At 39.8% G+C, this 27,495-nt stretch overlaps 1 protein-coding gene and 1 pseudogene across 3 annotated transcripts; one reads left to right on the top strand and one right to left on the bottom strand.

The window, feature by feature from the left end:
- The first annotated feature begins 421 nt into the window (after nt 1-421).
- On the top strand, nt 422-5,097 carry LOC102594207 (uncharacterized). Of its 3 annotated transcripts, none has more exons than XM_006346764.2 (6): nt 428-698; nt 1,611-1,817; nt 2,014-2,106; nt 2,188-2,286; nt 2,370-2,661; nt 4,816-5,097. In XM_006346764.2, the coding sequence occupies exons 1-6, from the start codon at nt 624-626 to the stop codon at nt 4,836-4,838; spliced, it is 789 nt and encodes a 262-aa protein (XP_006346826.1). In that variant the 5' UTR covers nt 428-623; the 3' UTR covers nt 4,839-5,097. The 3 variants fall into 3 exon arrangements, with proteins under 3 accessions (XP_015164014.1, XP_006346826.1, XP_015164013.1); XM_015308527.1 differs by having other exon boundaries at nt 4,804-5,097; XM_015308528.1 differs by lacking the exon at nt 2,188-2,286 and having other exon boundaries at nt 422-698; nt 4,804-5,097.
- LOC102594862 (synaptotagmin-5-like) lies at nt 3,015-4,764 on the bottom strand (annotated as a pseudogene).
- Nucleotides 5,098-27,495: the final 22,398 nt, after the last annotated feature.

Raw genomic sequence — 27,495 nt, 5'->3', positions numbered from 1 at the left:
TTCACTAGTCCTAACCATATTAACCTCCACTGATTCTTGATTCATCAATTGTGATTTTCTGAATGAAAGTTTCTAAAAATTGAAAGTCACTAATTTGGGATCTTAAGCTTTCCAATATTTATTTCACTACTAGTTGCCCCTTTCTGTATCACATTTTTTTTGGCAACTTGAGGCCTCATCTCTTGCAATGGGCAATGTTCTGCCTGTTTTGTCTAGTTGTCACTTGGTTTGGAGCTGTGGATGGGTACTTGTCGAAAACCAGATAAAATGTTATTTTGCATATTTGGTCTAATAGATCTAAAAAGACCAGACCATTGTATACAGTAATAATTTCAAAAGTTGACACCTAAAACTTAACTACTGGACTATTCTCCAGATTCTTTTGATGGTTTATCACTAAAGATCAAATTTATATCAAAGAGCATAGTTGACTTACTTTAAATTTTGCAGGTCCATGTGAATATGATAGGACAACCAAGGTGAGGGGAACAAACATTTGTAAGAAAGTTTTGCGATTAAGACCTGGAGAAAAGTTAAAAGTCACTTTCTATCAAAATCGAGCTGTTGGGCCGAATCACACCTCATTTACGAGACACTTGGGTTTGCTAGTTCGTGATCGTAATATGTGCCCATTGCGGGTACACTCATGGATGGATATTGAAGAGCATAAAATTGAGCATATGTGGGCAGCTGTTACAGTAAGAATTACAACATTACTCTATTTTATTTTCGCTGACTTGATACCGCTGCTACTGTAACAACAATATTTTTTCCTCTTCTTCTTGTGTTTGTTTAAAATACTATGGTGTTGCCTTTGTTTAGACCTTATTATGGTCTTTGTTTAAGAATAGCTATTACCAAAACAAACAAAAAATTCCCCTCCTCAGTCTTACTATTCACTCTCTATTTAGTTTCGTGATCCATTCACACTCAGTGTTGAGGAATTTCTACTACCCCTGTTAAACATAGACAACAATTTGCATCTTGCACCTGCATGTTCAGTGTCATCATTCGAGTCTTCGTAAGCAACTTGTTCTAGTTTGCCAACCAGAGGATAAATTTAATTATGCTTTGGTTGCATAAATTTTGTCCAAGTAAGATATGCTTCCCAAAGACTGGTCTGGACCCCTATAACTCCTTAACTCCTGGTGGCTGATTACGTACGTTTCACTCTTTGTCAACTTGTACTTTCTCTTTTGGTACTAATCAACCATCCCAGTGTTTAGAGATGTTAACTTTCTCCAGTAGCAACAACAATCTATAGGTGGTATGTGATCTCATATATTGCCATATTACTTCATATACACTGCATGTGTCCATGTTACCTAGAGGATGTGCTATTCTGAAACCTTCCATATAGTAGTTTGCCAACAGAAGCTTCATTCCATTTCATGCATCCCTTAACTTTTAGTCCTCAAAAATTATATATGGGAGGCACACCTTATCCCAAGCAATCAAAGGTGTCTTTCTCTGATCTGCAGTACCTCCCCATACAAAGTTCTTACATAGTTGACATGCAAGATCAACCCTTCAAATCCATTAATCAAGAACATTAACTTGCAATCAAATGTGTCTTTCTCTGATTCTGATGATATTTTTCTCTATTTCAGGAAAAGTTTGACTGTGATAACATGAATGATCAAAGGGATAATGTTTTGCAACATATGAGAAAGCTTTGGAACAATTGGAGAGGATCGTTGCACAAGAATATGAAATCCAAGTCATTGCACGAGGTTCTAAAAGATGTGCCGATAGGAGTAGACAAGAGTGATTGGGAATGGTTGGTCAAGGAACATTTTTTATCTGATAAGTTTAAGGTATGATTGCATAGCTATTGATTAATATCATTTTATTTCCAAGTCACATATGATTACTGTTTTGGAATAGTTCTTTTGATTAAATGATTTCATTTGTGATCAAGAGGATACAAAGTAGTTACAAAAGTTAATTTAAGAATAAAAATAGAATCATTAAACAAGCTTGTGATAATTTCAGCTTGTGTTGTTAATGCAGAAATCAAGTACAAGAAACACAATCAACAGGTCTAAGTTGTGTATGCCTCATCGTACGGGTAGCAAGCCTATAAGAGAGATTATTTACGAACTGGTAAATAAATCATGAAACCCTATAAGGAAACCTCCTTTTTGTATAAAAGATCTTATAGTGCTTACTTTTTTTATTGTTAAGGGAGGCAAAGATGGTAATCCACCAAACATGGCAACTATCTTCTTTGAGACTCGTAAAAAGGGAAATGAGCTTGTCGAACCCGAAACCAATGAAAAATATGTATGTTTATCGATAAATTTCATTTAACATTTTCTCTCTGGATTGATTCATTGAAATATTTTAAACATTCTTGTATTTTATAGGCTGAAATTCAAGAGCTTGTACAATCTGAACCGTCTCTTACTAATATTGAGGTAGTGGAAAGGTGCTTTGGACCTCAATGCAAAAGTCATGCGGTTGGATTTGGTGGTGGGATAACCACTAAGGAGTTGAAAGGTGGTAGTACTTCTAAGGCTGTGTTGTTGGAAGAACTGAAAACAACTCGAAAAGAAAAGGAATCACTACAAAAGCGTATTGATATTCTAGAGAGTAAATATGATCGCCTTGAAAGTATAGTGGTTCGTCAGCATCCATCACCTCCATCACCTCCACCAGGTTAGCAAACTTTTCATTAGCTATTCCTATGATGTGTATTTTTCAATGAATTTAGTGATGTCATTAACAAATGCTCATCTTTGATAAGGACTTTGCTAATGCAGTGGTCTGTCTTTCTATGATAAGTTTATTTTAGAGGGTAGACAGTCTTTAGTTGTACTACTTTCCATGATGAACGAGACTACATGCTTATAGAATTATGCATATCTCTGTTTTAATCAGGATGTATTCCTTTGTTCTGAACTGAGTTCCTTTCCTGCATGTTCACCTTAGTATTTGTGTTGCGTGTTTAATCCTTACTGTGTTATAGTTTTAGAATAATTATCTCTAAACTTGTTGAACTTTCTTTTTTTTTGAAAAATTACTTAATTTTTATTCTTGTCCAGCTTCAACTTCAGCTTCTCTTCAAAAGTTTCACAGCTTTACAGTATCTCTCTTCTGTTTATAATAAATCATGTACATAAAATATTCGATTATACGTGCTGTCGTTCCTAGTCAATTAGGGAATCAGAGAAATTTTACTCCCTGTACAAAACTAACAAGATTATAAAACTGAAGTTTGATGTTCATCACTGGTAGTCTCTGTATATTGGTTGTGGATTCCATTTGAGATGCAAGTTCAGTTTCCCTGATTTAACCTCAGCTAATTCGTACGAGTCTTTGTATTCACCTTCAATTAGAACCCTTTTTAAAGTCAGTATGCATTTTCCCATGAAATCCTTTCCAAATGTGTCATGGTCCCAGACTTCCAGCATTAACATGTCATGTAATCCGTCCTCAAGAACAAAGTCAAAAGTTTGATTCCATACCGGGTTTAGACTTTCATTTACAACCCTGATTTTGCTCTTGATTTGAGCCTTCTTCATGATCAGAACGACCTAGGGGTCAGCCTTTCCCCCTATATCAGCTGGGGGCAGGTCATTACCTGATACCACGGAAACAGAAAGTACCCCTCGTACTATTACCTCTCTTCTATTGTTGATTTCACTTCCGTTTGGACTAACTTCTTTTCCTTCTGCCGAGTTTTTATGAACTCTCTCTAATGAAATCATTGACTCATTCAGAGAAAAAAGCTTACTTAGCCCATTGTTCATGCCATTCGGGCAGTATAATAGCTCCAAGTGCACCTGGACCCTATTGTTCTTATCTCTCTGAATTTCCAAATCTTTCACCAACTTCAACCAGATATCCTTCGCTTTACCAGGCTCAAGCTCATTCAAACAGATATGGGCACATCCAATTAGTTCAGCTGACTGAAGCCCTTCATCGTCATAGATTTTTACCACCAAGTGTTGTGTCAATGGATCTTCGACTACGAACTGAAAATGCTCATATTCCAAATTGGGTTCAAATCATTGTTAGCTCTTCTTCATTCTGTCTCGTAGAGGGCCTACATATAATACAACAAAAGGATTAGATTTTCCAATGATATCTTTATTTGTTAATTCCTTTGCTTGAACATTATGTTTATTTGTTAATTCCTTTGCTTGAACAAGTTTCATCTACAATACTCCGGTAGGCTGGTCACTATAATCCCCAAGTAAAATGGGAATAACTTTTCGTACTGGCCACATGATAGAGTCTTCAACAGCGTTCCAGATGGTTCTCTCAATTGCATCAGAAAGGCCAGGAATTGCTGTCATGTCACCACCAATTACTTAAGCGTAAAATCCAGCTTTTTCTTCTGCCTTGGAGAATAGCATACAACTCCGAAGCAAGGAAACTCATCAACAAGTGGCCTGAAGATGAGCCTGAAAATACCAGTAAACCCAATGTTTTTCACCTGCACTGGTAATGCTACACCTACATAAGTCTTGATATCGAGTATTATGCTTGGATTCCCATCCCATTGCATCTCTAATTCCATAGTTATACCCTCACTTCCATCTTCAATAATAGAAATCCCTGTGAATTGTGGAGCAACTGTACCAAGAATGAACTTTGAAAAAAATCACAGGCCTATATTGTTCCAAAATTGGCTCCACACTTTGACTTTACTAGTTCTGATGCTGATGAGAATTATGCAGTGCCAACTTTTGGGCTCTTTGGTGATTAAATGATTGATTTATACTTTAAAAGTTATAAGTTATAGCTATCCGGCATTCTGTTACGAAATGACCTCAAATTGTTTTTTTTTAACAGATGAAGAATGTGATGAAGAATGTGATGAAGATTAAAGAACGTGTTCTTGAAGAATTGTGGTGCCAGGTGAAAAGAAAGATTATATTTTTATTGTTGGTGCAGATCTAGAGACACTTTAACCTGTGCAGCTATTTCATTTTCTCAATTTTTAGGATTCAATAGATGTCGAACATGTATGTTTTATAATCTTATGTCGAACATCTATGTTATTTAGATCTTATGTTGAACATCTATGTTTTTTAGATACTGTTGAACACACATTTATATGCAATTTTTCCAGTATATTTTCGTTCATGGCAAAACAATTATGAAATTTTATATTAAATTTTTATGGCTTGTGAAAAAAAAAAGAAATGATATTAAGATCCGGAACTGCTCGAGGAACATAAAAACTATATATAATTATTTGAAACTAAATTTGTAAAACAAACTTTGTCGTTAAATTTATTAAAAGCAACGAAAGGAATTTAAACTTGGTCGGTAAAAGTAATGTAATCAATGAAAGAATCTGACCACTAAAAGTACTTGTAATGACTGGAAATTGTGGTTTTACTTCAATGTTTTAACGACCAAATGACCATCAACGAAGGGAATTTGTGGTCGTTGTTAGTAAATGTAGCGACCGAATTTATCATTGTCGCTAAGTGATAACTAACGGCCGGCAATGCAATCCGGTCGGTAACCTTTAACGACGGAGCTTTTAACGATGGGCGACGACCAATTTTTGCCCGGTCGTTATAGACCTTTAACGACTGGATATGGACTTTTAACGACCAAATTTCCTTTCGTTAAAAGTCATTTTTCTTGTAGTGACCCATGAGTTTGAGAAAAATGGAACCCCTCCATACAAAAAAAAAGAGAATGAAAAAGAAAAAAAAGAATGACAAAGCTGTGGAATAAAGTTGTGAGAAGACAAAAACAAATGGGGTTGTCAACAGTCCATGGAAAGTGAATAATGGGATGACTTGAAAGCACGAATGGAAAAAAAATTGTTGAAGAAAAGGAAAGGAAATATTGTTCACACCGTATTTCATGAGGACTATAGCCAATGAGCCTAAATGACCATACCTTTGCACTCAGCCCCGTTACAAGCCTTGAAAAGACCTTTTTGATCTTGAGTGAGCTGAAACAAATGTTGGATGGAAAATACGGGGAAACCTATGGGTGAAATCATGCATTGTGTTAATATTTGTGAGTGTGAGTGTTGATCTTGATTCTGGAACTTTAAATGATTGAACTATTGTTTGTGAATATGGAATCATTCTTTATGTAAGGGCATTTGATCACTTTTGTTGGGCTTGAACTTGCATTTGAAGAAAGTATAGTGAGCTTGAGATTCTTTGGTAATGGTGAGTCACAACTTGAATCTTTGAGTGCACAATTGATCCTTGCACGAGTAAGTTAAGTCTTTTTGTGTGCATTCATGATTGAGTCTTGTGTAGCACTGTTTGAGACATCCTTTTTGAACTGCTGAACTTGAGTTTTACTTAAGGACAAGCAAAAGTTTAAGTTGGGGGTGTTGATGAGTCCATGATTTGGACTCTTTTAAGGCTTTATTTTAATAGATTTAGTGTCCTCAAATGCATATTTTGTCTCGATAACTGATGAAAATCCTTGAGTTTCAAGTATCTGGAATTAGATACTAAGCATGGACACTATTGGGCAGAAAGGAACAAGGCAGCTGAAAAAAAAAAGAAGAGACAACCTGAGGATCGCCTAAACCATTAGGCGAGTCGCCGAATGGCTATAGTCTCGCCTAATGTTCCAGTGTGCCAAGCTCTAAAGGAGAAAATCGAGTCGGCGAGATAAAGGAGTAGTCGGTGACTCGCCGAACGATTCCGCGATGTAGTACTCCATTGCCCAAAGTTACAGAACTTGAATTTGTTGGCCAATGCAGAAAGGCGATGAACCAGACCAAAGGGTGGATCGCCAAGTGGATCGACGATCCCGACTAACTGCGCCATGTAGTCCTTCGCAACAAACTTTTTGCCAACTACAAATACTTGTTTAAATTATTAGATTTTGTATGCAACCAGTATCAAATTTTATTTTCAGTTTTTAGAACTTAGAGTTTTGGAGACTTTGTTCCTTAGCTTTGAAGATTTGAAGGTATCCATTTCTTAGCAATTGGAAGTGGGTATTGAAGATTATTCATCCTAGACGTGTGTAAAGACACTATCTATCATACCCATTTGATGAAAACACTTTTCGGTATCAATTTCTATCTCTTTACTATGTCTAGCTAAAACCCCAATTCTGGTGGTGTGAATATGTGAATATGGGTTGAATTTACTGCTGGGTGTTACTAATTGATAGTTTATTTGCTGTTTAGAGGTGATTTCGCTCAGTAGTTGTGTTTGAATTTAATGGGGTTGTAGTTGCAAATACAATCTTATCTTCATGTTTTTGACTTGCTCGAGAGAGAGGTTTTAAAACCAAAACTACTGAATCGATAATCTGTGGTATTGGATTGTCGTGGGTTCAACTTGAGAGAGTGAATCCTAAACCCTCTCCCACACATTTAGCTCGAGAGAGTGAATGGACTAAGGCGAAGGCTGTGCTTCATTGTCGCTTATTGGTGTTCGAGAGAAACTGATTTGATTCAGGGTAAATTGTTCGAGAGAAAATCTAGCTTAGTTACCAATTTACAACGAGTTACTATCAATAGCATTTACCCGGTTGTTTATTTTAGCCCATATTCCTATCATATCCATAGAATCCCGTCTCCATATTTGTATTTTCATTTTGAGTTGTCGTGTTAGTTGCTTATTGACTATAAAACCCCATTCGATAATTGACACTCGTGTCACCCTTTAATTTACCCTGTTTTTACTCATAAATGTCTATCGCTATGATTGACTTGAACTCATTTTTTCTTTCTATTGATTCTCATTTATGAACCCCTCCCTTGGGACTCGACCTTAAGTCACTAGTTGGGTTATATTACTATTGAACAACTGTGGTCACTTAGTTTTGGATGAAGCTCCAGAATACGTGAAGTCAAGGATCTAAAGGGTTAGCTTGCACCCATTATTTCTAATACCACTCCTAGGTGGTTTGAGGCGGGAGTCGAGATCGAAAAGAAGGATTTGAATATAGCTGCCCGTTATTGGTTCAGATTCATTAGTAGTTCACTTATGCCTTCACAGAATGAATCTATCCTCCGACATGCAAAAGCAGCCTACTTGGGGTCTATCTTATCAAAGAGGCGGCTCAACTTGGGCTTTCTCATAGAGTAGGAAATGGCCATGAGAGCCAAGCAGAAGCAGTCCTTTTCTCCCATCCCAGTACTGATCACAGAGATATCCCGACATGCTGGAGTGCCCTGGGATACTGCTAGAGATTATGATGTTACCCCGTCCTCCTCCACTGACATCCAGCGCATTGAGGCCGAGTATACTAGAGAGGAGGGTGACAGGAGGAGGACAGCTCCAGTGGACACATCCCCAGAAGTGGACGTTGATTTGATACATACAAAGGCATCTTTGCCTACTCCGACCTCTGGGTCTTCAACTAATTCTATCCCTTCCTCTTCTTCACAGGCTCCAGGCACCTCCTCTTCCTCCCAGTCGACCAAGATTACTCAGGCGATGATCCTGAGGATGGGGCATTTGGCCCATTCAACTGATGTGAGGGTAACCCGATTAGAAAGATCTGTCCCCTTGATGATTGAGGTTGCGATCTTAGCTGCACTGACCCCTTGCAGACTTCGATTGACACTCCCACTACGAGAGTTGAAGCTTGTGAGAGCAGGCAGAGGGAAACCTCTGAGATTTCGGCTTTGAAAGCCAAGGTAGCAGACTTGAGGAATGACGTAGACTATTTGAAGTATACCGACTTCACTTCATTAATAGAGGCTGCAAATGATTTGGATGCTCCTGAGACTTCAAGATCCCTCCGGCTACCACCGGAGATGTACCCAGGGATGAGGCAGCAGTTGACGAGTCAGATGCTGAGACCGATGAGGAGCAGATAACGATACGGGAAGAGAGCATATATAGAGACTTGCCGGATCTTAGGGAAACAATCATGCAGTCGGTGATCCAGACATCACGGACCAAGACTTCTATAGCAGCTCCTAGTGGGTCTGGTACTGCTGTTTCTTCTGAGGCAACTTCGGGCTCTGATGCCTAAGTCCAGACTGATGCACCGTGCATGGATTCCCAGAGAGATGGAGCGACTGCTTAGATAGGATCCCCTCTTTACTTCCCTCTCTGTCTTACTTTTATTTTGACTTGTGGATATTACAGTTTTGTTTGCATTTGAGGACAAATGTTTTTATTCGTGGTGGGGTGAGGCTCACCTTTTGTGTGACATTTGTAATTCTTGTTTTGTTTATATTTGGGCTTTCAGCTAAAAATTATGTTTTAAAACTTCTTTTATGGATACTTGAGCTTGTGGCTCCTTGCTTTTAATAGTAAATGATTTTTGACCCTTCTAAAAATTTTTCCAATTTTTTTTCGCCACCTCTTGTTTGTGTTGAATGTGTTTGTTCTCGTGCATATTTGTATATCGGTTTTGATCAATATCGAGACTCGAATAGTGCTCATAATCGAACGAAAATAAATGTGCGGCTACGACGAGGCCAATTGAAGTTGCTTAGACAATATGTGAACTCTTTGCATCTCATTGTGACTAGCCAAGTATCGAATTGAGTCTCTTGTGATGAACTATGCACACTAGCGAAAGAGTGAAAGCCTTGTTTGACATTGGTGTCTACGCCTTGTGTGATGAGCTTACAGTGAACCATGTGTGATGACACCTAAAATTTGCCCCGTTGGTCCAGTTGACTGAGTGATGCAATTTTATGAGATGATCTTAGGCAACTTTAAAGAGTGTGAACCAATTTGACATTATACCTCTTTTGTGACTTACCTTGTGAGTGTGTGAACCTCTTTTGAGCACCCTTTGAGCCTTAACCTTTTCTTGGAAGAAACTTGATAACATTGCGACCTTCTATTGATCCATCATCCATAATCCTCATGATTTTTGGTTTGTTTGAATAGGCAACTTAGACCAAAAGCCTAAGTTGGGGGTGTGGTGTAAAGAAAAGGCAAATCAAGAAAATGCAAAGAGTCCCTTTTTGCCCATGTTTTGAGAAAAATGGAACCCTCCATATAAAAAATAGAAGAAAGAATGAAAAGAAAAGAAAGAAAAAGTTGTGGAATAAGGTTGTGGAAATACAAAGAATATGGGGTTTCCAATGATCCATGGAAGATGAATAAGAGGTGCCTTTTGAGCTTGAATGAAAATGATGAAGAAAAGGGAAGAAGGTGTTATTCCCATCACATTTCATGAGGATTTCAGCCTATAAGCCTAAATGACCAAACCTTTACACTCATCCCCATTACAAGACTTAAAAATACCCTTTTGATCTTGAATGAGCTAAAGCAAAAGTCGATGGGAAAATAAGGGCAAACCTATGGGTGAAATCATGCATTGTGTTTATCTTTGTGAGTGTGAGTGTTGATCTTGATTTTGGAACTTTAAACGATTGAACCATTGAGGGAATATGGAATCATTCTTTGCGTGAGGGCATTTGAATACCTTTGTTGAGCTTGAACTTGCATTTGAAGCAAATATAGTGAGCTTGAGATTCTTTGGTAATGGTGAGTCACAACTTGAATCTTTGAGTGCACAATTGATCCTTGCACAAGTAAGTTGAGGCTTTTTGTGTGCATTCATGATTGAGTCTTGTGTAGCACTTTTTGAGACATCTTTTTGAACTGCTGAACTTGAGTTTTACTTGAGTACAAGCAAAAGTTTAAGTTGGGGGTGTTGATGAGTCCACGATTTGGACTCTTTTAGGGCTTTATTTTGATAGATTTAGTGTTCTAAATGCATATTTTGTCTCAATAACTAATGAAAATCCTTGAGTTTCAGGTATTTGGAGTTAGAGACTAAGCATGGACACTGTTGGGCAGAAAGGAACAAGGCAGCTGAAAAGAATGAAGAAAAGACGGCCTGAGGATCTCCTAAACCATTAGGTGAGTCACAAAATGGCTATGGTCTCGCCTAATGTTCCAGTGTGCCAAGCTCTGAGGGAGAAAATCGAGTCGATGAGATAAAGGAGAAGTCGATGATTCGCCGAACGATTCCGCGATGTAGTACTCCATCGCCCAACATTATAGAACTTGAATTTGCTGAAGGCCAATGCAGTGAGGCGATGAACTAGACTAAAGGGTGTCCTGCCGAGTGGATCAGCGAGCCCGACTAACTGCGCCGAGTGGTCCTTCGCAACACACTTTTTGAGAACTATAAATACTTGTTTGAATTTTAAGTTTAGTATGCAATCAGTATCAAATTATAGAATATCAAACATTATTTTCAGTTTTTAGAACATAGAGTTTTGGAGACTTTGTTCCTTAGTTTTGAAGATTTAAAGATTTCCATTTCTAAGCAATTGGAAGTGGGTATTGAAAATTCTTCATCTTAGACGTGTGTAAAGACAATATCTATCGTATCCATTTGATGGAAACACGTTTCGGTATCGATTGCTATCTCTTTACTATGTCTAGCTAAAACCCCAATTCTTGGGGTGTGATTATGTGAATACGGATTGAATTTACTGCTGGGTATTGCTAATTGATAGTTAATTTGCTGTTTAAAGGTGATTTCGTTCAGTAGTTGTGTTTGATTTTAATGGGGTTATAGTTGCAAATACAATTTTATCTTCGTGTTTTTGACTTGCTCGAGAGAGAGGTTTTAAAACCAAAACTACTATATCGATAGTCTATGGTTATTGGGTTGTCGTGGGTTCAGCTCGAGAGAGTGGATCCTAAACCCTCTCCCACACATTCAGCTTGAGATAATGAATGGGCTAGGGAGAATGGTGTGCTTTATTGCTGCTTATTGGTGTTCGAGAGAAACCGATTTGATTCGTGGTAAATTGTTCGAGAGAAAATTTACCCCCACTAAAGTCTAGCTTAGTTACTAATTTACAGCGATTTACTATCAATAGCATTTACCCGGTTGTTTATTTTAGCCCATAATCCTATCACATCCTAAGAATCCCATCTCCATATTTGTATTTTCATGTTTAGTTGTCGTTTTAGTTGCTTATTGACAACTAAACCCCCTTCGATAATTGACACTTGTGTCACCCTTTAATTTGAAATGTTTTTCTTCGTATAAGTCTTTAGCTATATTTGAATTGAGTGAAATTCTTGCTTTTCTATTAATTCTCAATTACAAACCGCTCCCTTGGGACTCCACCCCAACACACTAGTTGGGTTATAGTACTATTGAACGACCGTGGCTACTTAGTATTGGATGAAGTGCCTGGATACGTCAAATCAAAGATCTCTTGATAGTTAAGCATATAGATATTTATTGAATGTGATTAATGCATGTATGATGAATCATGGTTAGTAGTGCTTGAGATTGGGGGTAACATGATGAAGTATGATTAGATTGCTTAAGATGAAATCATATAGATGTGAATTGATTGAGATAAAGTATATGTAATGAGGTATGACTTGTAGGCTTTGAGATTAGGATTGTCTTGAGATTAAGGCATGTATGGTGAATGATGATTTGTAGGGCTCGTAGAGTAAAGCTAATATGAAGAGTTATCTTTAGTATGACTTTTAGAGTAAAGCTTGCATGATGAACTATGATGACTAGGGCTTGGGAGTAAGGCTAATATGATGAATTATGAATGTTAAGGCTTGAGAGTGAAGCTATATGATGAATGTTGATTTGTAAATAGGATTGTTGTGGAAGGAGTTACCCACATCGACCTATTTATGAATGTATACGATTATGCATGTTCTTATAGAATCTATGTAAATGCTTTAGGAACACCTTGTGAGTGAAGTGTCTATGATTATGATGTTGTTGTTGTGTTGTTGAAAGGATATTCTCATATACACACCTATGCGTGACTATGATATGATGTGAAAGGTTTTCTCACATAGAATGATTCTAGGTTGAAAGGCTTACTCACCTAAAATGAATCTAAGTCAAAGGACTAAATGATGACATGAGTCTAGAGGTGATTCCCCAAGACCCTTATATGAGAAGGATGTGAGGTGAGCTCCCATATTCCTAAGTTATGATTTAACATTTCAGGTACACCTCATCCAATTCTTGGTGTAAACGATCTTTAAGTAATATAAAACCCAACAAATGAGTTGGGGTCGAACCCATAGGGAGTGGTACGTGTTCAAAGTTCACTTGTGAAGTAAAAGTGTGATCTAACTAGCTATATGAATAACAATTATCGGAAAAGACATGAAATAAATTAAAAAGGGTTGACAGGAATGTCAGATGGGGGATTTTGTTTGCAATTATCAACTACAACGCAGCCACCAACAATATGAAATAACAATAAGAAGAGGAATTCTCGGGATGTGATCGATTATAGGCTAATTTTTATATATGGGTAATTGAAACTACTAATGAGTCCACGATTTAGACTCATTTAGGGCTATATCTGGATAGGTTTTGTGTCCTCAAATGCTTATTTTGTTCTAATAACAGATGTAAAACCGTTGATTTCCAGGTATTTGGATTGAGGAATGAAGCATGGACACTAATTTACAAAAAGAACAAAGTGAGCTGAAAGAGCGAAAAAAGGAAGGCCTGGTGATCACCGAGTCACCGAGTGGCCATTTGACCTCCTAAAGTTCCCGTGTGCCAAGCCCTGAAGGAGAAAATCAAGTCGACGAGAGAAAGGAGCAGTCGGCGTGTCATCGGGTGGTTCCGCGATGCATTGTTAGATCGCCCAAAGTTACAAAACTTGAGGATGCTGAAGGCCAAAGCAAAAAAGGCGATGGAACTGGCCAAAGGGCGGATCGCCGAGTTGATAAAAAATCCCCACTTACTGCGCCGAATGGTCCTTCGCAACATATTCTTGGCGACTATAATGACGTTTTTGAATATTTAGTGTAGGGAGTTTTCGGATATCAAAGATTATTCTGAACATTCATTAGAGTAATTTTTGAGTTTGAGCTCTGAGTTTTGAGACTAACTTTTCCTTAGCTTTGAAGAATTAAAGTTTTCCATTTTTGAGAAATTGGAAGTGGGTCTTTGTGATTCTTCAAATTGGACCTTTGAAAAGACGAAATTAATCTTAGCCAGTTGATGGAAACACAAATTTTGGTAACGATTTCTATTCTTTTTATGATGTCTAGCTAAGACCCCAATTCTTCGGGTGTGATTATGGGCTGATTTAGCTTATGGGTATTGCTAATTGATAGTTTAAATGCTGTTTAAAAGTGATTTCAATCAGTAATTGTGGTTAAAATTAAAGGATTGTTGTTTCAAATGCAGTTCTACCTTTGTGTTTTTGGCTTGGTCGAGAGAGAGCTTTTAAAACCAAGATTACTAAATTGATGGTCTGTGGGTATTGGGTTGTCATGGGTTGAGCTCGAGAGAGTGAATCTTAAACCCTTTTGCACACATTCAGCTCGAGAGAGTGAATGAACTAAGGCATAGGCTGTTCTTAATTACTTGGTTGTTGGTGTTCGAAAGAAACCAACTTGATTTGGGGTAAATTGTTCGAGAGAAAGTTTATCCCCCCTAAAGTCTAGCTTATTCACTGATTTACAGCTATTTACTAACAATTGCAATTACCCATTTGTCTATATTAGCCTATAATCGAATCACAATCCAATAACCCGTCTCATTATTGTTAAATTCGTGTTATTTGCTGTTGTTGTAGGTGATAGTTAAAACCAAAATCCCCGGTTATTTGATATTCATGTCAACCCCTTAATTTGAAGTATGGTTTTGTTCGATAATGTCTATTCCTATGATTGAGTTGAGCATATTTGTACTTTGCTACTGAATCTTAAACATGTACCAGTCCCTGTTGGATTCGACCCCAACTCATTTAGTTGAGGTATATACTGACTAACGATTGTTGACTCTTAGAACTGGATTAAGTGTCTTTGATAGCATTATTCAATCAAAATGGCACCGCTGCCAGGGAGTGGTGTTGGTTAAGATTGCTTAGTAAAGTTGAATTTGGTTCTTGTTAGTTATAGTTGAACTTACTTACTTTTAGATGGGGTTTTCATGTTGCTTGTTTAGAGCAGAAGAAAGGAACATGTGTTGTAGCAATGGTGACAAAATGGACTTCTCTCCTTTGAGGATGATGATTCTTAGGGATAACATCCTAAGTTTCAGACAATTGGAGGGAGTGTCAATCCATGAGTTGTGGCTGAGATTGAATGCCCTATTGCAGCAGTGCCTAACTCATGGAATTTCAAATAACATGCTACTAGACTGCTTCTATAGAGGTCTTGGTCCAAAAAATAGAGGAGTGGCTGACCAAACTTCTCCGGGGGGTCTCACACGACTACCCTATGTAATAGCAACCCAACTCCTTGATCACATGGCCAAGACCAACAATGAGACTGAGAAATATCAAATTTTGGCCACATTGTTGACTCACGTGGATCTCGTGGCCAATCAAATTATGGAATTGGAGGTACCGTACAAAAAAAAAGATCGGTACATTCACCCTCATGAGTGTAGGAATTCCAAGGAATCGAAGGTGGACAAGTAGAAGAGATACTCTCACTCAGTCCCCACAAAGTCGAAGAACACGACAAAGTGTTGAATGAAATAAAAGAGAATGTCTCACTGCTGAATCAAATGACTGCTTCCCATTCCATATCTGTTCAGCTTCTGGAGACCCAAACGGGTCATGTGTTGTCTCTTATCTACCCCACAAATCAAGATTGAGTGGGGAAGTCATGCCACGACGTTAACTAAGGCACTTCTTGGGAGGCAACCCAAGGTTTTATCGCCTTATTTTTGTTTTGGAAATAATGTGTGTTGATTGTGCAGGTTAAATTGTAGGATGTGTTTGAAAAGTGCAGATTGGCGAGCTAACAGTCTAGTTGGTGACTCACCGAAGAGGTCTGCGAGCCCTACTTGGACCGCCGTTGGACTCAAGACATTTTGAAATTGGAGTCTGTAAAGCTCGGTGAGTCCAGGAGCTGATTGGCGAATCGTCGACCATGTCGGCGATCACAATTTAGTTCACCATTTGGACCCCCACATTAACTGGAGGTCCTGTAAAAATTGGCGAGGTAAATTCCTACTCGGCGTATCACCGAGTAAGTCGGCAAGAAAAACTTATGTCGCCGAATAAGCGAGAACTGGATGGTTTTTAAAGGCCAAAGGTTTAAACTTTCAAACTCTTTCACTTTCCCTCACTTTTAAAACTTCCCAAACTCACACCCGCACAATATTTTCCATATTTTTGCATGTTGTATCTCTTATTAGTCGTGATCTGTGTGTTTGGAGTTGGATTCTTTGCCACTTTGCTTTACAACTTCTCATATTCGGCTTCTAAGGTTTGTTTTCCGAACATCGAATTTACTTTTAGCGATTTTTACTCATTTGTAATTGATTTTATCTTAGTGAAGTGTGCTGGGCCTCTCTGATCGTAATTGTATGCTTGTGTGCCTATTTAATTTTAATAACATGCCTATTATGTCTTTGTTGTTAAATTCCCAAGTATTTTGTTCCTTATATTGATTAATATTGTTGGGTGTTGCATAAATGTTGTTGGGTCTAGTCGGGCGAAGTCTAAGTAGCCCGCATATGTGCCAAATAACGTAATTTGCCCAATGATGGAGTTGTTGACGTCATTGTTGAGGGCAAAGTCGTCAAATGGCTAAATTTGGCCAAACCGGGAGAAGTTTGAGTATCCCGAGGGGATGGGTGTAATGGGTCTTAGTTTAATTGAAATAGTGCATGGTTTAATTTTGTTTTTGGGGGTGCGGGGTTGAATTTGGAAGTCAGGGTTGAAAGTAGGCACGTTGGGCCGTTTGGCGAGCTGGGTCGAGCTCGCCGAACCACTCGGCGGTTCACCGAATCCCCCTATATCTCCTTTAATTTCATGCTAAATCTTGAGTTAGGTTTTGTACCTTTCGGCGAGAAGCCTGAGTTCACCGAATTCACTCGCCGAAAGTCCTTCTTGATGGCCTTTTCTGTGCTCCTAACCCCTAAAAATGCTCTGTAACTTTCGGCGGGATAGTCCTTTCTCGATGAATGCTGGCGGCGATTCAGGGAAAGGCCCTTCCCATCGCCGACATGCGAAATTTTTTGGGAATTTTTGAGTCATTCCTTCCGGCGAGCCCAATTTGTCTCGCCAAAGTGATTCAGCGACTCACCGACCAGCAAGGCGAGTCTGTCTGCAACAATTTTTTTGAAATTTTATTTGAATTGTTTCTAACTTTTTCTCGATGTTTTGCATATATGGCTAGAGCTAAAGTAGCAGGTAGGGACATGCCGCCCCGCAAGAGGGCCAAGGGAATAACAATTAACGAGGATGCAGCTTCATCCAAGGCTAAGGATAAGGCTACAAACTTCCCACAATATGTGGGAAGGGAAAAGGAAAAGGGAAGGCACCTACATCACCGGAGGCCAGCTCCGACAGTGACAATATCTATGCCACTCACCTCACAACTTCTGAGAGTGAGGGTGAGCACCAAGAGCATCAGGCTGCAACTTTTGAGCTTGAGGATTATGAGCTAGTGGCAGCACAAAGGGCAGAGCTGCGATCCAAAAGGACGAATGATCATTCTAAGATCAGGACTCCCCAGGCCACCACTACTACTCCTCCTGCTACAACACATGCCATGGTCCTAGTACAACCGTTACAGGGTCCTCCTCCCCGGTGTATAAACAGACTGAAGACTAAGGGGTTAAGGACAATTATAGAGGAAAATATGTTGTCCATTGATGGGGTCATTGACAGGTATCCAGAGATTATGAGCTGCCTAGCTCACATATATTCCAGATCTTCACCAAGCCCCGTGGCCCGTACATTTTGAGTTGGGCCAGATAATTCTACAGTGCTTACAGTTCCTTGATACCACAAGGGAAGAAGTCGGCAACCAAATTCAAGCCGGTAGACTATATGGTTGTCAGGGGCAGGAAAGTGAAGTGTGATAATGATACTATTAATGTAGTCCTGGAGTGCTCAGACGATATTAACAATGACTGTCAACACATGATTAGGACAAAAATGTTGGAGAACATGAAAAAATGGTTGGTCCCTGTGATATCATAAGGTACCGCAGGTGGCTCGAGGTTGGGGCAACCATTGAAAAGAAGGACCTTAATGTAGTAGCGAGGTATTGGTTTGACATCAACTTTACGATTATGCGATCCCTGAACGAGTCGATTCTCTGCCATACCAAGGCAGCCTGTCTGGGTTGCATCATTGATGAGACGAGGCTGGATCTGAGGATGATTATTGCACAAGAGATGCTTATGAGGGCCAAGCAGCACCAGACTTCCTCCCCTTTCCGGTGTTGATCACTGAGCTATGAAGACGAGCTTGGGTTCCTAGAGATGAGAATAAGGATATGGAAGTGATTCCCACATCTTCTACTAACATTCGGAGGATTGAGGCCGAGTATTTGAAGGATGAAGAAGAGAAGAAGAAGGCAGCCCCGGTGGACTCTTCCCCGGTTGTGGACACAAACACATTACCTGCAGAGGTACCTTTGCCTACTCCAGCCCCTGGGCCTTCAAGTACTTCTAGTGCTGCCCCTTCTGATACTCCCAGTCCCTCTGCTGCTCCATTGCCTCCCATCTGGTACTGCTATTGCTTCCTGGCCCCAGCTCACTCAGGCTGCATTACTACATATGGGGAAGCTAGCCCATTCTGCTGATCGCCTTGCCGCCAGACTTGAGGCCTCCATTCCGAGCATGATTCAGATAGCCCTTGCTGATGCTGTGACACCCTTGAGTTCTACCATTAATGCCCTTGTGGCTAGGATAGCGGTGTGCGAGCGTGGCCAAGGGGCCACTGAGGAGGTGACGACTCTAAAGGCCGCTATTGCTGTAGTGAGGAGAGATGTGGACCAACTAAAGTCCATTGACATGTCTATGGTTTTCGGGATGGTGGAGATCCCAGATGTCCCAGTTGAGCCAGATATGCCTCTGGCTACCACCGGAGATGATGTTCTAGTTGAGGAGGCAGATGATCCTGAGTCTGAGGTGGAGACAAATAAAGAGATGCTTGGAGTTGTTGAGGAGGCCATGGTAGATGCAACTGTACAAAATTCTTTGGCAGATATGCCTTTGGCTGACCCTAGTGGAGCTGGTGGTACTATTGATGTGACCCCGGGCACTGAGGCACAATATCAAAGTGATGCACTGGGCACTGATGCCCTGATAGACGGAGCGACTGTTTAGACATGATTCCTTTTTACCTCCATCTCTGTCTTATTTCTATTGACTTTCTAGATATTTTCTTGCATTTGAGGAAACATTGCTTTTGTTTTGTGGTGGGGTGAGGCCCAACTTTATGTGATTATTGTTCTGTTTATATATAATGTTTTGGCATTGTATTTTGTTGATGTTTGAGTTTGTGTTTTCTTATTTTGAATGTAAATGATTTTTGACCCTTTTTGAAAATTTTGTGCCACCTCTTGATTGTGTTTGATTGTGGCTGTTCTTGTGCAAATTTGAGTATTAGTCATGATCAATATCGACAACTTGACTAGTGCTCTCAATCGAACAAAAATGAATGTGCGGCTATGATGAGACCAAATGAAGTTGCATAGACAATATGTGAACTTTTTGCATCTTGTTGTGACTAGCCGGTTATCGAATGAGTCTCTTGTGACGAACATTACACACTAGCAAAAGTGTGGAGTGTTGTTTGATATTGTTGCGAATGCCTTGTGTGATGAGCTTACCGTGAACCATCTGTGATGACACCTACAATTTTCCCCATTGGTCCGGTTGACTAAGGGATGCAATCTCTTGAAATGATCTTAGGTAACTTTGAAGAGTGTGAAACAATTTGACATTATACCTCTTTTGTGTCCTACCTTGTGAGTGTGTGAACTTCGCTTGAACACCTTTTGAGCCTTTGCCTTTCCTTGGATTAAACTTGATGAAATTGTGACCTTTCTTTATCCCTTCACCCTTAATCCTCATGAGATGTGGTTTTTGTGAATAGCCAACTTAGGCCAAAAGCCTAAGTTGGGGTGTGATTAAAAGAGAAGGTAAAACAAGAAATGCAAAGAAGTCCCCTTTTGACCCATGGTATTGAAAAAGATGGAACCCCTACATACAAAAAAAAAAAGAGAAAAAGAAGAAAAATATGAAAAAGAAAAAGAATGATTTTTTTAAAATAATGTTGCAAAAGAAATTAGGGTGTCTGGTATTTCATGGAAAGTGAATAATGGGGTGACTTTTGAGCAAGAATGAGAATGATGAAGAAAAGGAAAGAAAGTGTTGTTCGTACCACATTTCATGAGGATAGTAGCCACTGAGCCTAAATGATCATACCTTTACACTTAGCCCCATTACAAACCTTGGAAAGCACTTTTTGATCTTGAGTGAGCTCAAACAAGTGTTGGTTGGAAATTAAGGGCAAACCTATGGGTGGATTCATGCATGTGTTCATCTATGTGAGTGTGAGTGTGAGTGTTGATGGTGATTTCGGAGCTATAAATTGTTGAACCATTGTGTGTGAATATGGAATCATTCTTTGTGTGAGGGCATTTGAGTACCTTTGTTGAGCTTGAACTTGCATTTGAAGCAAGTATTGTGAACTTGAGAATCTTTGATAATGGTGAGTCACAACTTGAATCTTTGAGTGCACAATTGATCCTTGCATGAGTAAGTTGAGTCTTTTTGTGTGCATTCATGATTAAGTCTTGTGTAGCACTATTTGGGACATCTGTTTTGAACTGCTGTACTTGAGTTTTACTTGAGGACAAGCAAAAGTTTAAGTTGGGGGTGTTGATGAGTCAAAGATTTGGACTCATTTAGGGTTTTATTTGGATAGATTTTGTGTCCTCAAATGCTTGTTTTGTGCCAATAACTGATGTAAAACCCTTGATTTCCAGGTATTTGGATTGAGGAACAAAGCATGGATACTAATTTGCAAAAAGAAACAAAGCGAGCTGAAAGAGTGAAGAAAGGAAGGTGTGCTGATAGCCGAGTCCATTTGGCGAGTCACCGAGTGGCCATTTGACCGCTTAAAGTTCTAGTGTGCCAAGCCCTGAAGGAGAAAATCTTGTCGGCGAGAGAAAGGAGCAGTCGGCGAGTCACCGAGTGGTTTCGCGATGCAGTGCTGGATCTCCCAAAGTTACAGAACTTGAGGATGCTGAAGGCCAAAGCAAAAAGTCGATGGAACTGACCAAAAGGTGGATCGCCAAGTTGATCTGGGATCCCGACTTATTGCGACGAATGGTCCTTCGCAGCATATTCTTGGAGACTATAAATACGTTTTTGAATATTTAGTTTAGGGAATTTTTGGATATCATAGACTATTCTGAACATTCATTAGAGTAGTTTTTGAGTTTGAGCTCTGAATTTTGTGACTAACTTTTCCTCAGCTTTGAAGAATTGAATTTTTCCATTTTTGAGAAATAGGAAATGAGTCTTTGAGATTCTTCAAATTGGACCTTTGAAAAGATGAAATTAATCTTACCCAGTTGATGGAAACACAATTTGGTAACTATTTCTATCTTTTTATGATGTCTAGCTAAAACCCCAATTCTTGGGGTGTGATTATGGACTGATTTAGCTTATGGGTATTGCTAATTGATAGTTTAAATGCCGTTTAGAAGTGATTTCAATCAGTAATTGTGGTTAAAATTAAAGGATTGTATTTGCTAATGCAGTTTTATCTTTGTGTTTTTGGCTTGCTCGAGACAGAGATTTTAAAACCAAGATTATTGAATTGATGGTCTCTGGGTATTGGGTTGTCATGGGTTCAACTTGAGAGAGTGAATCCTAATCCCTTTTCCACACATTCAGCTTGAGAGAGTGAATGGACTAAAGCATAGGTTGTTCTTAATTGCTTGCTTGTTGGTGTTCGAGAGAAACCAACTTGATTCGGTGTAAATTGTTCAAGAGAAAGTTTATCCACACTAAAGTCTAGCTTATTCACTGATTTACAGCTATTTACTAACAATCGCAATTACCCATTTGTCTATATTAGCCTATAATCGAATCACATCCCAAGAACCCATCTCATTATTGTTAAATTCGTTTTATTTGCTGTTGTTGTAGCTGATAGTTAAAACCAAAACCCCTTGTTATTTGACATTCGTGTCAACCCCTTAATTTGAAGTATGTTTTTCTTTGATAATGTCTATTCCTATGATTGACTTGAGCATATTCGTACTTTGCTATTGAATCTTAAACACGTACCACTCCCTGTGTGATTCGACCCCAACTCATTTAGTTAGGCTATATACTGACTAACGATTGTTGACACTTACAACTGGATTAAGTGACTTTGATAGCATTATTCAATCAGTTACTAGTAAACACCTACAAATCAGTGGGTAGGCTAGACTATAAGGGAGATAACTTTTTCTCGAACAACTATCCCGAATTAGGTGATTTTTTCGAACATCAATAAGCATAGCAATGAAGAACAACCCACACCTTACTTCATCCACTCTCTCGAGCTAGATGGGTAGGATTGGGTTTAGGATTCACTCTCTCGAGCTGAACCCAACTGAACCCAATACCTACAGAGCATTAATTAAAAGCCTTGGATCTAAAACCTCTTTCTTGAGCAAGCTCAGAATAGAAAGTTAGAACTGCATTTCCAACTACAATTCATAAATTAAACCTCCGCTAATGATTAAACCCACTTCAATATAGCATTTAAACTAGTAATTAACAATACCCATAAACTAATTCAACCCATAATAACATGATCACACCCCAAAAAATTGGGGTTTTAGCCAAACATCATGAAAAGGTAAAAACGGTTACCAAATCAATTATCCATCAACTGGGTAAGAGTAATTAAGCCCTTAAAATTCTCAAAATCGAAGAAAATTAGTATCCCACTTACAAATTCTCCGAATTGAATCTTCAAAAGCTCTCAAATCTACTAAGAAACTATTCTAAAATGGTAGTAAGCTGAAATCTGGAAAAGAGAACTCCTAAATTAATAGTTCCCAATTCAATTTATAGTTGCCAAAAATAAGCCACGGAGGGCCATTAGGCGAGGTAAGTCAGGTTCGCCGAATGGCTCGGCGAACCACCCTTTGCTCTCTATTATCGCCTTTTTGCATTGCCTCTCAGCATCCTCAAGTCCTATAACTTTGGGCGATCTCTCTTTGCATCGCGGAACTTCTCGACGATTCGCCGACTGCCCCTTTCTTGTCGCTGACTTGGTTTTTGCCCTCAGGGCTGGCACACTGGAACTTTAGGTAGTCAGAATAGCCACTCGGCTATTCGCCAAGTACTCTTGGCGATCATCAGGCTCGCCGTTCTTCACTTCTTCAGTTTGTTTTGTTCCTTTTTGCATGTTAGTATCCTTGCTTTGCTCCTCAATCCATATACTTGAAAATCAAGGTTTTAGCATCAGTTTATGGCACAAATCATGCATTTGAGGAGACTAAAACTATATAAACAAAAACCCAAATGAGTCCAAATCTCAGGCTCATCCACATCCCTAACTTAAACTTTTGTTTGCCCTCAAGTAAAACTCAAGATCAGCAGTTCAAAGGGATGTCTCAAACAGTGCTGCATAAGATTCAACATGAATGCATATGACAAGGTTCAACTTACTCATGAAATGATCAATTGTGCACTCAAAGATTCAAGTTGTGACTCACCATTATCAAAGATGCTCAAGTTCACAATACTTACTCCAAATGCAAGTTCAAGCTTAACAAAGGTACTCCAATGCCCTCACAACAAAGATGATTCCATATTCACAGAAAATTCTTCAAACAATTTAAGGTTCCAGAATCACATACGACTCTCACACTCACAAATATCAACACATGCATGACTTCACCTATAGGTTTGCCCTTATTTTCCAATATACATTTGTTTCAGCTTACTCAAGATCATAAATGTCTTTTCAAGGCTTGTAACAGGGCTGAGTGTCAATGTATGGTCATTTAGGCTTAGTGGCTTCATGAAGTGTGGTCAGAACATCACTTTTCCTCCTTTTCTTTAACATTTAAATTATTCTCATAATCACCCCATTATTTGACTTCACATGAACTACCGGATACTCCATTTCTTTTGCAACTTCCAATACTTTATTTCACAACTTTTTCGTTCTTTTTCTTTGCTTTCTTCTTTTATTTTTTTTACATGAAGGAGTTCCATCTTTTTCACAATCATTATTCAAAAGGGGATTTTTCACACTTCTTGACCTTCCTTCTCTTTTCACCACACCCCGAACTTAGGCTTTTGGCCTAAGTTGCCTATTCAAACAAATCACACTTCATGAAAGTTATGGGTGAATGGATAAAAAGAGGTCACAATTGTTCAAGTTTCTTCCAAGAAAAGGGTAAGGCTCAAGAGGGTTCAAACAAGGTTCACACATCTCACAAGGTTGGCCACAAAATAGGTATATTGTCAAATTGTTTCACTCTTCAAAATTGTTGCCTAAGATCATTTCAAGTGCTTACATCACTCAGTCAACCGGACCAATGGCGTAAATTGTAGGTGTCATGACACACAATGTTCAAAGTAATCTCATCGCACAAGGCATTGGCACCAATATCAAAAAAGATTCCACACTTTCTAGCTAGTGTGAAAAGTTCATCACAAGAGACTCATTCGATAACCGTCTAGTCACAACGAGATGCTAAAAGTTCACACATTATTCGTGCAACTTCATTGGCCTCGTCATAGCCGTACATTCATTTCGTTCAATTAAGAGCACTATTCAAGTCATCGGTATTGATCACAACCGACACTCAAATTCACACAAGAATAGCCACAATCACACACAAAAGAGGTGGTGAAAATTTTAAAATTAGGTTCAACACTATTTCCATTCAAAACAAGGGGCCATAAGGTAAAACATCCACACAATCAATATCAAAACACATATACAGATCAACAAAATCAGCCCAATATTCACAAAACAAAATAAAATAACAAGAGGTAGATATGGAAATATCTCACCCCACTTAACAAAAAGATGTAGTTGTCCTCAAATGCAACTAAAACAACACAAAGTATCTCAAAATAACAGAGAGGGAGGTAAAAATCATCATATCTACTCAGTCACTCCGTCTGTCGAGGCATCAGTGCCCGGAGTAACACTTTGAAGTTGGGCATCAGTGCACGGTGTAGTAACAGTTGTAGCTCCGCTAGAGCCGACCATAATAGTGTCTCTTGAAGAGGCCTGTCGGGCTGTCTCGAACATGGCACCCTCTAAATCGGTCAGATCCTCATAAATAGCCGCATCTCGCTCCTCAAGATGATCCTCATCCGTCTCGACCTCAGACTCAGCAGCAACAACATCCTGCGTAATATCATCTCTAGTGGCAGCCGGAGGCATATCAAAATAGGCTATAGCATCTACACTCAGGATATCAAGGACCTCTGCCGACTCAAATATTGAAGTGAAGTCTGTGGACTATAGGTGGTGCACATTCTTCCTTAGCTCAGAAACATCGGCTTTCAAAGCCGTAACCTCAGTAGTAACACCCTGCCCTCTCTCACAAACCTCAACTCTCACTGAGAGAACATCAATGGATGCCCTGAGAGGAGTCAACATAGCGGTAATATCTCTGAAAATCATCCAGTGCACCTCAGCCTCTAACCGGGAAGTCCGCACATCTGTAAAATGGGCTAGGTTCCCCATCTTGAGGAGCAGAACCTGAGTAATTGGAGTCCTGGAGGCAGTGGTACCAGCAGTAGCTCTAGGGGGTAGGGGAGAAGTAGAAGAACTTAGGGCTTGAGAAGGAGTAGAACCAGAAGTACCTGAAGGCTCGGAGGCCGGAGTAGGAAAGGCAGCCTCTCCAGGTAATGCATCAATATCAACCTCCGGGGATGTGTCCACCAGAGATGCTCACCTCCTCTCAGCCTCTTCCCGCTATGCGCCGAATATCGGTGCAAGATGTGGGAGTGACTTCGACATCCCTCTTCTCATCACGATGAACTCCAGCCCGACGACACAACTTTGTGATGAGTACTGGAATGGAAGGGACGTCTGGCTCTGTTTGGCCCTCATGACCATCTCCTTCTCAATAATGAGCCCCAAATTGAGGCTCTTCCTAGCTATGACACTCCCGAGGTAGGCCGTCTTTGGGTGGCAGAGGATAGATTCGTTCTGAGATGGCAATATTGAGCTGCTAATAAATCCAAACTAGTATATCGCCACCACATTTATATCCTTCTTCTCTATAGGCTCCCTACCTCAATTCGCCTCGGGGTGGTGTCAGAAATGAGGGGAGCTAGCCAGCCCTTTAAGTCTTGTAGAGTCTTCGAAGTGATCATACTCTGGTACTCGTGCTCAAAGCCTCCATCTCTCTAAAGCACAATATTGATATCATCGCTGCAACATCTCATTGTCCTACCTCAGACCATTATAGACTCCACTGGTCTGAAGACACTATCTTTTTTTTCCCTTGGGGTACCAGGTCATTGTACGGAGCATAAAACTCCCGGACCCATGTCGGAATATATGGGCCACGGGGCCTGGTAAAGATCTCAAACTGTGGAACTGAAGAGTTTCCCACACTGCCAAATGCATGTCGTTTACAACATCCGTGGACAACCTCATTTCTTCCAAGATGGTCCTCAATCCCTCGGCCTTTAAGTAGTTGAGTTACCGGGGAGAAGGACCCTGTACTGGTGGTGTTGGAACTACCATCTGTGCTGGAGCTGGCACTGAATCTGAAGCATGAGGGGTTTGCTCTGGAATCCTAGACAGGTCATTACGATCTTTGGAACATAGCTTTACTCACCGGGCCAGAAGCAACTGATTATCCTCAGGCTCATAATCAAAGGACTCCCTCTCACTCCCGAAGTTGTGCTCAGCTGTCACAACTATGGGTGCCTTGCCCTGTCCCTTACCTCCCTTCAGAGGTAACTTCTTGCTCTTTGTATTGGAAGCAACTACTTTCTCATTGCTAACAATCCCTCGTGCCCGCTTTTGGGGGGGCATGCCACTATCATCTAGGTTCGTTCTAGTCATATCTGCAAAACACGTAGATGGATGTTAGAAATAATTCACAAAAAATACAGAAATGAAGTTGCAGAAAGACTTGCCGAACCGGTCGGTTAGTCGCAGAGTCACTTAGGCGAGTAAGATCGGGCTCGTCAAAAGGACCAGCGTGAAAAATTTCCAGAATCAAGGTAAGTCGGCGATGTTCAGGGCTATTCGGTGAGCTTGGGGTAGCCCGCTGAAAGTTACAGTGCATTTTAGGGGTTAGGGGCGCAGAAAGGATGATTAAGAAACCTTTCGGCGAGTCGTCGAGTCAACTTGGCGAGCACATGCATCTCACCGAAAGTTACAAAATGAAATCAACTAAACTTTGCAATTAAAGGCGATCTGAGGGAGACTTCGACGAATCGCCAAAACACTCGATGAGCTCGACGAAGTGCACCAAACGACCCATTTTTGACCCCAAACTTCAAAATCAACCCCGTATCCCTCAAATACAAAATCAAACACATAAACTAATCAATTAGCACTAGGCCTATACTACCCATGCCATCGGGGTACTCAGATTTCCCCCAATCTGGCCAAAATTGGCCATTTGATGACTGTTGCCCTTGAGAATGACGTCAAACACTCCATCATTGGGCAAATTACGTCATTTAGCACAACTTGGGGTTACTTATATGTCACCTAACTAGACCCATTACAAAATTACCGCAACCCAACAATTTAGAACCAATTATAACACACAAAACACGAGAATCAATCGATTTAATCATTAAGGCACAAGTTCAAATAAATTATGGGCAATCCAACAA

This window comes from Solanum tuberosum, unplaced genomic scaffold, assembly GCF_000226075.1.
Source record: "Solanum tuberosum cultivar DM 1-3 516 R44 unplaced genomic scaffold, SolTub_3.0 scf00088, whole genome shotgun sequence".
NCBI classification, from domain to species: Eukaryota; Viridiplantae; Streptophyta; class Magnoliopsida; order Solanales; family Solanaceae; genus Solanum; species Solanum tuberosum.
This window is presented reverse-complemented; position numbering and strand designations above follow the sequence as displayed.

Coding starts and splice junctions, on each gene's coding strand:
- LOC102594207 (XM_015308527.1), top strand. CDS start 624: ATGTGCCCATTGCGGGTACACTCATGGATGGATATTGAAGAGCATAAA. Junction 699..1,610: donor ATATGTGGGCAGCTGTTACA/GTAAGAATTACA, acceptor TCTCTATTTCAG/GAAAAGTTTGACTGTGATAA. Junction 1,818..2,013: donor TTTTATCTGATAAGTTTAAG/GTATGATTGCAT, acceptor TTGTTAATGCAG/AAATCAAGTACAAGAAACAC.